General features: G+C 42.3%; 1 protein-coding gene across 1 annotated transcript; it reads right to left on the bottom strand.

Annotated features, from left to right (window-relative positions):
- Positions 1-7,415: 7,415 nt before the first annotated feature.
- NPVF (neuropeptide VF precursor) lies at positions 7,416-9,023 on the bottom strand. The gene is given in 3 exon segments (XM_037041299.1): positions 7,416-7,580; positions 7,582-7,620; positions 8,812-9,023. Coding segments are annotated over 3 exon segments (342 nt in total). The 5' UTR covers positions 8,950-9,023.
- Positions 9,024-12,012: the final 2,989 nt, after the last annotated feature.

Raw genomic sequence — 12,012 nt, 5'->3', positions numbered from 1 at the left:
TTCCACAGAGAAGATAGGAAAATCAGGATAGTAAAGGGGATAAGAGCATAGCTTTGATCTCCAGGCAAACCTAACTTATTTTCCTCATGTCAGATGAGGATAATACCTACCTCTTAGGGGATTTGTAGGATTTAAAATTACATACACCTTCTTCCCAACAAACACAGGGATTTACATCACGCATCTACATAGCATATGGTAAATTGCAGTAGTTCCCTCTTATCCTGGGGGGATACGTTTCCAGAGCCCCAGCAGATACCTGAAACTGTGGACAGTACTGATCCCTGTATATACTATGTTTTTCCTATATTTTTCCTAAACTGTGACCGAGGACCAGCCATCTTCTACGTTAAAATTTCTGCAATGAAATGCAAAGGTTGTACTTATTATAAAATTTAAATAGTTACAAGGTGATCAAATGTTACAATACTAACATTTCACTGTTGAATTTTCATGTGTACCTTTTTTTTAACCACAAACCAACTGTAGATCTAACCGTGGCAAAGATGCTTTTAGTTTCCTCTTAATACATCTTTTGACCTAATTAACTTTTGTTTCACTCCAAATTAGGCCATTTGCATTTCAGTAGCTAAAGCACTACTTTGTTTGATTAGAAACCACAACCTCTTCACTTTTTCACTCTCATTAATTAAAACACATCATGGTAAATTAAGCCGTTTGGGTTTCACTCTGAATGGGTGACATTTTAACAACTGCCCCTTCAACCTTCTCTCTCTGTCAGTCTTGGCCATGCCCCACACCCCTGGACAGCACAAAGGCAATGGTGGCAGCCTGACGGAGGAGTGGAGCAGGCATGGACCCGGGGATGATACATCACCGAAGTCAGCAGTTTCTCAGATGCAGGAGCCATTCACCTGCCAATCAAACTTGATAAGGCTTCTGCCTTATAGGGTTATGCATGACCTTACCCAGGACACTAAATCATTTCTGAAGTCTCATTTCTTAACCTAAGCAAACCTGCTCTCCCCACTTTTCAGGTTGACAGGCCCTATTCACTCTCACACTAATAAACACAAAGGTTGTGGCTCAGAAAAGCAATGGGGGGACCAGACAAAGTAGCAGTACCACTCCTTTTTGGACTAAGAAGAGCAATGCGCTTTTAAAATCAGGGCTAGTCATAGGAGAGAAAGGGTGCTGTGCTATTGCCTACTGGTGGGATTGGCAAGTTTAAAAGAAACTGCTCACATCCACAGCTGCCCTGTAATAAATCTAACGTGAGCCAAGGAAAGGTGTGTGGGCCCAGGCTGGGTGGTGGTACATGAGGAATATCACCAATGACATTTCTGCATGTGAAGCTGTACTAATGGACTTCCAAAGACTTATCAGTCTCCTTTTAACATTAATTCTATGTTGGAAAGAAATACATGCACAAAGTTTAAAAAGCCATCTGAATTCTATAGGGTTTACAATTAGGATGACTGCATCCCATCTTCCAGGAATGATTCTGATTTACCCTCATTATCCCAGTGTAGTTTTAAGAGTGCCCCCTTTCATCCTTAAAAGTGTCCCAAGTGAATGAAGAACTACTGTCTCAAGCCCAACCTAATCACCCCCAATTTCTATTCCCCAGAACCCACTACTCTGAATTTCTTTAGAATTTTTTTCTATAGGACTTCAAATTTCTAAAACAAAGAAGAAAGCAAAGAAAAAAGATTATATTAATTGTATCAGTTTAAAAATTGCCTTTGAATTCCAGGGGGTAGGGGATCAACTTGAACAAATAGAAAGAGATGCCTGGAAGGTACATTGTTTGAACACTTGCTCCTCTAAAAATGACTTCTCCCCCTTCTCACTTTTCCGAGATTTCATATACATACAAATTCTCAACAAAATGTTAGAATTTTAGATCAACAAACTGTAGTGGTAGGGAAAGAAATGTCATTGTTCACACATGGTGCCTACATTTCCCTTCGAAGTCAGATATGGTGCTGTCAGCTGTTAACATCTTACTCTTTAAACTTTATCACAGTTTGTTTAAAGTACTCTGCCTTTCTCTGAGTGTGCACTGACTGCCTGGTGCTAATAATCCTTCACTCACAGCTAGACTCAGGCTGCAAAACTGTTAATTTTGCCTTTTGTAAACTGTTGAATGTAGGCAACTGTACATTAGTTAAAATTTTTTAAGTTGTTAACTAGGCCTTAAGTATCAAGTGCATTGTATAGTATGCAACCAGAGGATCTTAGAGGGTTTTTGTTGTGGTAGTGGTGGTGGTTTTTGCGTTTTTGGTCAAGTAATTTAAAATTAGTGAAGTACAGATGTGGAGCATATTCTGCCCTCTAGAGGTTAAAAGCAATTTTTCAGTGTTGGTTACATTTCAGTGCTTTGAGTTAGAAGGGGAGAGCAACGGGCAAAAATGAAGTCAATTGTAATTGAACAACAATAAAAAAATACAGTAATATTAAAAAAGCTACATGCTATTTTTAAAGCAGTTTGAAAATTATGTAGGTGCATTGCTGTAGCTAATTAGTATTGTTGCATATTTTAAGAGACACAATAGTTTTATATTTTATTAACCACAATATACCAATGCCTGGAAATCTGGCAGGAAGAAAAATAAATTTTGAGATAATTTTTTCAGGATTAAATACTATTTTTCTACCTCTACAAAGAGCATTCATTTGACATTCATCTCACTATAATTTAATTTCACTCCTGATTCTAATTGTGATTTTCCTGTGTCAGTCCTTTCATACGTTAGTTCCTATATTTAGAAAGAGAATAATGGGCAGCGATACTTCCCATTTCCAAAGCTACACGTGGGAATAAACACATTGCATGAATGTTACATTAGGAGAGGAAAACTTCATGGCATAGGATAAAATGAACTGTAGGGAGGATGGGTAGAGCACTGAAGTTCGAAGAGAAGGTCTGGAAAATAGCTTATGGATGTTTGCTGACCACCCTTCATTCCTCAGGAAAATAAAACTAACTTTCCATTTTCATGACCGTTATAAAATTACTGTTACCTCCTCTTACCTGACTGTCCCAGGTACTTCCGGAGAAGCATTGGCTCTAACCCCAGGTGATCCAGTGTCTCTCTCGTGAGCCGGTGAGATGATAACACAGTTTGGGGGGAAAAGATGGGCAACGATCACCCGACTCCAAAGAAGCTTGAAGTGAGTACAGGGGAAATTCAAGGTTTGCTGGAAAACGTGACAGTCCTGAACAAGATGTCAATCCGTCAGAGTCAGGACACCTCTAAAAGCATCAACCTTATTGTTGTCATAGGAGTTTTTTGTTTTTTTTTGTAGGCAGAGCAACCCTAAAGTGTTGGGTTGGTTATTTAGATATTAATAGTGTGAGTATAATTAGAGAATAGACTATGTCGGAAGGGAAGTGAAATGCACTTCATGCCACTGAATTATACACTAAAGAGGGTTAAATGGTAAATTTTATGTTATATATATTTTACCACAGTAAAAAGAATGCATAAAAAAGGCAAGTGAAATCTTCCAGATTTTTTAATACTTCTAACAATTATGAATAAAATGTGCCATACCTAATGAATAAGTTTGGTACTCAGGGCCACTTAATAAGTAGTGAGTTAACATAAACACAGATGTAATAAAGAAAGACAAACATTCGCTACATAGTATCTTCCTAATTCAAGCCTGAGTGTAAGAAGCAAAGCAGTTATATTTTCCGCGGAGCATCTGGAAACAAACCTAAGTCTGGGGAAAGGAAGGGAATGGCCACAATACTGGAACTCTCTTACAATTCATGTCAGTGAATTGTATTCTGATTTATTTTAACTCCTCGACTGCTTTGTCCTAATTCACGAATGAGACCCGTAAGAGACTGGGAATAACCCAGAGACGGAAAGAGCTATCCTTGCAGAAGCTTGTCTGCCGACGCCTCTTCCCCACTCCCTCTGCCACTGACTGCCTATTTATTCAGTGGCTCTCTGGAGCAGTTCAGTTCTCCACGGAAGGAAGTGATAGTTGAGTCGAATCTTCTACAATAGTACTCAATGTGCTGCGGGGAGGGGGAGAGCATCGATTTCTCCTTTAGAGTGTAAGATCAAAGTGGTCCAGCATTTGTTCTGTAAGGAGAAGTATTCCCCTCCTTACCTGCTTTTAAAGATAAATACTTTATTAAAGCTGCCTAGGAATCCATTCCTCCCTTCCTTCCTTCCTTCCTTCCTTCCTTCCTTCCTTCCTCCCTTCGTCTTTCCATCCCTCCCTTTCTCTTTCTCCCTTTCCTTTATGAAACCTGTATGTGGTGTTATTAAACACTAGGATCTATTCCTGGGCTCCAGGATACTTGTGTTTACTTTTTAAAGCTTAATTCAACACATGTAGCCTGAATGCTTAAAATGTCCGAGGGCCGGGCTGGAGGGGCGGTTGTGGACAGGCAGTGTCTGGAGGAGAAGCGCACAGACTGTGGAGCCAGACGGGTGTCAGTGGGGCCCACGTGTTAACTCTGTTTCCTCAGAAAGCTCTTTCTCAGCGCAGTCCTCATGTGTACAAATGAACATAACAGAAATGGGCAACACAGCATTAGATGCTAAAACAGGCATAGTTATCATAACAACAAACAGTCACTCCCATAGCAGCATTAAGCTGGGGAAGAGCAGGACGATCTAGTGCAGTGATTCCTAATTAAGAAGGATTTTGCACCGCAGGGACCAATGGCCAATGTCTGGGGACTTTTTTCGTTGTCACATTTGTGGGCTGGCGCTGCTGCCATCTAGTGGGTAGAGACTAGGGGTGCTGTTAAATCCCCCCCACCCCCCGCCCTGCCCAGCACAAGACTAGCCACCACAGCAAAGAATTATCTGAAATTTTAATAGTGTTGACTTGGACCTGGTGAAAGAAAAAAAAAGGAAATATTGTACATTTTAGATAACCGCAAAGTGAGCTTATCGGGGCTGGACTGACCCTCCAGTTGTCCATCCAACGTCCCTGCTCTTTTAGCCATAGTTACAGTGGCTGGGGCAGTGCGTCCAGTGGAGAAACTACATTTCCCAGCTTCACTTGCCGATTGGGGCAGCCAATGACAGGACAAATGTTGGATGGTGATCTTTCAGGGTCCCTTTGGAAGAGAGTGCCCTTTTGCAAAAGAGTGCCCCTTTGCCTGTCCCTTTGTTTCTGCTGCCTGGAAGGGGACCTGATGATGGCCTGGGGGGAGCCACATACTTAGGACCCTGAAGGAGAGAGATGGCAGGCTCTGGAATGACTGTGGAGTTTCCATGCCAGCCCAGCACTGCTTCCTTCCAGATATTTTTATGCCAAAAAAAAAAAGTCTCTCTTGGTTAAAACAAGGTTATTTAGATTTTCTGTTATACGCAGCTGCATCCAAATTTGAACTGCATGTTGAAGGAGTTTAACAGAAAAGGGGCTTTTGAGGTGAAGAGCTTGGAATGAACAAAGATACAGAAATGTGAAAGTGCATGTTTTTAGAAATAACATGTAGTTTGAGACCGTCCGAAGGAGAAGAGTCCTGTAAAGCTGCATTCAGGGAAAGAAGCACACACCCGCACGTACACACACCTGCACACACACCCGCACACACACAGAGTGGAGGCCATTACTCTCCCCTTTCTCGCCTATTTCATTTTGTTGGTCACACTTAGGTGGGCACCGACCTTTCATTTTTCTCACTGAGAAATTGGTCCCAGAGTCAGTGCATGTCTTTTTTCCTTTCTGTATTTCTCAAGGTCACGGTCATGGTATGATATATGAAAGGGGGGCCTGAGATCGCATGGTAGTTGCCTTCCGTGACAGTGGTTGACGTATAACTGGGGTAGTCCCCACCTTTCCCTCAAAGCCCCTACCCTCCACTCACCTTTAGAGGCTGCTTGAGTTTTAGGTCAGGACCGATCCAGGTGGGATTTCCTTGGGAAAGGGAGGTGTTGGAAGTGAGGGTATTTGGGGGTGAGCCTGGGAAAGATGTGGAGGAGAGGAGCATAACCACCTGCTCACCCTGTTTCATGCTGCGGTTAAAAGCCAGCATTTGGAGGAGGGTCGGATTAAACCACTTGAACAATTCTGATTATTTTGGTGTTATGTCCATATCATTTTAATGGCCATTCAGATAACACTATTCATTTACAAATTGAATTAGATATTAATTTAAAACAATTCTAGAAATAAAAACCTTCTTTTGCAGTAATTCTTCAACTTTGTGAGATTACAAACCCCCACGAGAATTTAACTCCAGTGCCTGGCCCGGAAGCTCCATGGTTGGAGTGTCGTCCCAGCACACAAGTGTTGTGGGTTTGATCCCCGATTAGGGCACATACAAGAATCAACCAATGAATACATCAACAAGGGGAACAACACAGCAGTGTTTCTCTCTCTCTCTCTCTCTCCAAAATTAATACAAAATAAAAATAAAAAAGAAATTTAACCCTGAACTCCAAACTTTCTCCTCAGAAAAATGTACATATGTCTGAAATGATTCAGAGAAGTTGTCTTTTTTACCAGCTATAAGCATTCTTGTAAGACAGATTTGTCTTTGTTGCAAAGGATGTCAAAAGTGAAGTCTCACTGAAACACCAAAATCTAACAGATGTCAGATTCCCGAAGCAAGATCACCATTTGCAGACTTTTTGAAGGAAGTGGCTGAAAAGTTGTTCTCCTAGTTCTCAATTCCCTCAGCTACTCAGAGATGATGAAAGGACAGGATTTGGGTTTAGAGGGGATTTCTTTGAAGAGCTGTGACCTTGCTGTGAATGGCCCTCACCCATGCCCAGGTGTCTGGGGATTACTGCGTCCCTTCCACTTCACCAGGGAGGGGATTCCACAGGATGAGGCGATGTGTTCCATGTGGTTGAGAAAAACAGAGGCCTGGTGCCCGACTCCAGGCCGGAAAGCTAATACATCTTGGGAAGGCAGAATAGAGCAGGACCTCCAGTGTGGAGGGTGAGCCGGGGGCAAGCAGAGGAGGCTTCAGGAAAGAGAAGCTCTTTTGAGTCTTACAGAAGAGGACCCCAGAAGAGAAATGGGCATGGATGGAGTGGGTGCCTGTGCCCCTGGGTGACAGCTGGGGCCAGCCTGGGGGTTGAGAGGTGTTAGGGGAAACAGAAGAATTGCAGGGAGAGGGCCCCACAATGGTGGGTGGTACCATCCTCTGGGTCCCAGGAGTGAATCTCTCCACCCTGGTAAGAACAGTACCATTTCTTTGCCTCTCATCTTGAATTCTCTTCCATCCCAGTGAGGTCCAGGAAAGCAGAGAGTGAGGAAACCAGGTGAGGCTGGAAGAGAGAGTAGGCAGAATGTGACCATGTTCCTGTCCTGAACTCAAATATAGACTAAAAATACCGGCCCCTTTGTCCAAAGGTATGAAGAATTTCAAGACAGAATCAAGAGGGTATGTAACCAAACCCAGGACCCTGTGTGACCACCTGGGTTGCAAGCCCATGAAACCACCCTGGGGTGAGCGATGGAAGTCAAAGAGGAGGGTTGGCCATTGATCCAGTGCTTCTTTCCTCCCCCATGGTCCTCCCCCAACCTCAAGGACGGTGGGGGGGGGGCACCGAGTGTGGCATTTTGTTGGCGGTAGGCGTGCTCTTCCTCATGAAAATTTTTGGACCCCAGTCTTTTAGTTCTTTAGAACAGATTTATTTTCTTTTCCCCTTTAAGGTCTTTTCTAGGCTATCAGTAGAAATTATCACTAAAATTACTTATTATTGTTATAAGCAGTAGATTTTAACCCAAAATTAACTTAAATCCAAACTTTAATCTGTAGAACTGGTGAAGCTATAAACAAAGTTTGTTTTCATGTACAGAACATTTGAATAAATAATTCGTATTATGCTTCTTAAAGCAATCCAGTTTCTCTGTACCTGGACTATTGTAAGACAACTATAAAATATTCATAAAATATATCAAGTGAAGACAGCAATGTGTTTGAGCAGCAGGAATATAATGAGGTGGGAAATGAGGCAAAAGTGTATTTGAATGCAGATATTCGCTTTTGGGTTTTGATTCATGTTGTTGAAGTTTCCTCCTCTCCCTGTTTTCCTCCCTCTGTGGTGGGTACGTGGGAACAGAGACGCGAGCCAGGTTTTGGGGTGCAGTTGGAGGACACCCCACGGAATGTCATTTTCACCAGTTCCTCTTCAGAGCTCCAGCCCAAAAGCATTTCTCAAGACACAGATTGTATTTTTACTGGTATATAAATCACATTTTTAGCACGGCACCAATTAGTTTGTGGGTTACAGCCCCAGTAATATGCCAACTTTAAAGAAACCATTTAAAAAACAGCAATGTATAATTAGATTTAGTTTAACCTTGGAGGTTTGTCCATATAAGGATTTTTAGATGATTGCTTTCTGATTGTAAAAAGTAATACACCCTGGTTTCAGCAAATTTGGAATATCTAGAAGCATAAAGAAAATAAAAACAACTTGCAATTCCATCATCTAGGGATAAACATTCTAGTCAGACTTACCACAAACTTACCAGCTTGCATTTGCCAAGTAGAAAATAGAAATGTCATATTTTTTGTTTGTAGTTGAAGACAGTTCAGGTGTCCAGCTGCAATGTCTCCAGATCTTAATTCTGCAACTATTTATTACAACTGGGTGCTTCTGCATCAACTGAAGATCATTAATGCACCTTGCACTTGGTAAGTGTCACACCTGCATGCACACCGTCACCAGACAGGCTGGGCTGTTCATTGTTGGGTTCGAAAATCTGTGTGACATCCATCCACTGTCACGGGAAGGCTGACGTGTGACAAAAAAACAAAGCACAATGAGCGCTTCCTTACCCTTTGTGAAAGCACTGGGCTCTGGACAAATGCATAGTCAGTGCTAGCTGCACGAGAGTTAAAAAACTTACCTCAGAATATTTGTCATGATTTTCTTTGCTGGGAAGATTAGACATTGCTAACTCATCCGCACAAAAGATGTTTGATGTTAACAAGCTCAAAGTGGCTCAAGGCAATAAAATGAATTGTTTTGATGAAATAACATCCATTTTGTCCAAAATCTAGAATTAAGTTTCTATGTGTCGCCGATGCCTCCAAGGACGGAAACCGTGGTCTTCCTGGATTGTCTGAGAACAAAGGGGAGCTTGCTTTAACGGGGAAATCAGTCCCACATGTTTCAAGTGCTAATATTAATTGAAGCGTTTCACTAAAATATGTCTGTGAGGAACATGGGTAATTCATTGTGGGAACCAGCAGTGTTTCTGTATACAAATTCATTAACGTTGGAAATCACCTTTTCTCATTAAAAAGGAACTTCTAATTAGGTAAGTTTGGGGCCATAGTAATTAAGATTCCAAACAGAATGCTTTATTTCTCCATGCTCAAACAAAAAGTATATTGGTGTTTGCGTCAGTTCTTGGGAGAAGGAAAATAAAATAGCATTCAGTACATGCTAGCCACATTAAAAAAAATTTTTTTTACCCCCACAAAAGAATTAGGCATAGTGTTTTCAAAATGTCAAACAAAATTAAGAATGTGAAAATAATTCTAAGTCACATAATACCCAAATAAAGTGCCTTTAATTAACTTTTTGTGAAATGCTGTTCAGTTATTCAAAAGCTTCGGGAGTAAATGTCAGCGGTAACGGGAAGGGTGTGCATGAGACCATGTGATAGGCATTTTGACAAACTGGCTGTCTCCAGGGACGCCGGAGGCAGTTCAAGGCTGTTTGTATTTGCCCTGTGGGCCTTATTTGGCAAAGCTGTATAAATCACCGGGATTTTATTTCTATGAGATGCTGCATCCTACCTTCCTCCTCAAAGCTCTTAAGAACCCGCGCAGAGGTTTGGTGAGTCACACACAGGCTGCTTTTGTGGCCCCCCTGGCCCATGTTGCTTAAGTAATCTCACATTGCCCCAAGCAGACAGACATCAGAGCATAAGAAAAGAATTTACAGAAATAAATGCTTATTTACTGAAATGCCAGAGTCTCCTTCGGAGCAGATGCCTGGTGTTCTCAAAGACCCACCTGACCACTTGATTGCCTGGGTTCTAGAGGAACCATTCCACGTTCCCACCTGCCATTCAGCCCTCTCCGTAGAAAAAAAGCCTTACATTGATTGATTTCCAATACTCGAGCTACTTTTAGACACAGACACTTAGAGGGGAATTCACAAAAGAGTGAGTCATAAAATTGCACCTTTTGTCTCAAGGATTGTACCCCTTTGGCCTCTATCACTAATCTGCGATGATCTGAGGTAGGAAATGGGCAGAAGCAAAGACCTTTCTCTATACTGTAGATGTCCAGAATCAGTCAGAAAGCTGAAAACACGACTGGGTAAACTCTAGGGTACCCCAGGTCACCCTTGCCCACCACCTCTCTGAAGGAAATGGACACCATTTGTTTTGGTTTGTGGGTAGCCACAGGATCCCCACAGTAGGAGGCAATGGATTCAATTCATAGTCTATTGTTAATTTTGTGATGCTGTTATTGGATTATTTGGGTTTAATTTCCCTGAGGATTTAATACATCTCTCTTCTAAATTGTTTCTTTGCAAACTGCTGATGGGACTTCTTTTTTTTTTTGTGGTCAGAAGCTCCAAACTTTTGAGAAATAGGAAAAGCAAGGGGCAAGTTATGTTGGTCAAGTTCACACTCTGGAAAAAGTGGAAGGGATTGGCCCGGGACTCCTTCAAAATGTGTTTGTGTCTAGTTGTCTGACCCTTTCAGCAGTTCACCGGTTTTCAGTGCGGCTCACAGTGCTCCTGCTTGCAGCACCGAAGTAGCTGAGTGACGAATGATTCCCCTACGTCCGCCAGGGTTAAGCTTCCAAGTTGGGAGTGTAATTAGAGTTATCTTCTTGTGGGGCTTGGCTGTTTTCAACCCTACTGGCAGTTAACTTTGAAAATATTAACAGATACGAAACAATATTACCTAACACACGGGATGCAAAATTACCATAAGTCTTTTGATGAAATGTGCTGTCATGTATACAGCACATTTAGGGGCTCTTGATGAGACATATGAGCACACGAAAGATTAAAAATATATATTTGTCTCCCTGGCATGTGGCATTTACATACCTGCTTCATTCACTAAGATTCTGGAGACTTTAAAGCTATTCTCTTCTAAGCCTGTGTCTCTAGCCTGGACATGTCTCCTCAGCTGTAGACCCCCAGGTACTCAGCTTCCCACCAGACAGTGCTGTTGAAACGTCCAACAAGCATCTCAAGCCCAGTATGTCCAAAATGGAATTTTTTTTCCATACCTGTCTCTCTTCCCATGTTTTCCACTTCAGTGAAGAGTTCTGTATTGGGCAGGGTCCAATCAGGAGACAGAAAACACACAGTAATTTGACCAGGAAATGATTAACAGAAAGAATTGTGCACTATAGCAGGGACTAACTGTGAAAGGGTAAAGAACACCCTGGGGCCAAGGGAGATTATCCCAGGGAAGGACAAAGTGTCTGGAATTCAGACCATACAGAAGAAGGTGTGGATGGCAGGGAAGTTTGCAGAGTTACTTCCAGCTGCGCCTGGCCACATTACAAGTGGGAGACACCCTTCCAGGGTACAGATGGGCCAAGGCTAGGAAGGCAACCTCTGGGTTTTCTCAGACTCAGTGGGCCTGGGCTACTGGAGTTTGGTGGGGGTGGGTGCTCCTGGATGCCCCACATGCACCGTAGGCAGCCCTGTGTAGGAACAAAAAGAAACAAATGGAAGCACATCTGAACCAGAAAAGGTCCCTTCTTCTTGCCTGTTATTGAAAAAGTCAAATGCCAGCTGCAAAGGAGAAGTGCTTACTGGGTCCATCTCCAGGATCTCAGAGCAGAAAATGAAGAGTGGATCTGGAGCTGAGAGGCAGCAACTTGGTCACTGGCACAGTTAGTCTCCTTCCACCCCTTTGTCCAAGCCAAAGTCCTTCATGGATCCGTGACTGTTTCCTCCTCTTGTCTTCCACATCCCATCCCATCTGCAGCTCATGAACCACTGTTTCTAGTTTTGAGCCATCACCCTCAATAGACAATATTTTTTGAGCAGTTACAGTGTGCCATGAACTGTTGGAAGTACTTTGTGAATTAGCTTATCTTTCATAATAATTTCATGAGCAGGT

This window comes from Sturnira hondurensis, unplaced genomic scaffold, assembly GCF_014824575.4.
Source record: "Sturnira hondurensis isolate 20B ecotype Veracruz unplaced genomic scaffold, ASM1482457v3 Scaffold0002840, whole genome shotgun sequence".
Classification (NCBI taxonomy): domain Eukaryota; kingdom Metazoa; phylum Chordata; class Mammalia; order Chiroptera; family Phyllostomidae; genus Sturnira; species Sturnira hondurensis.
Note: the sequence above shows the minus strand (reverse complement) of the source record. Positions and strands in the feature narration are given on the sequence as shown.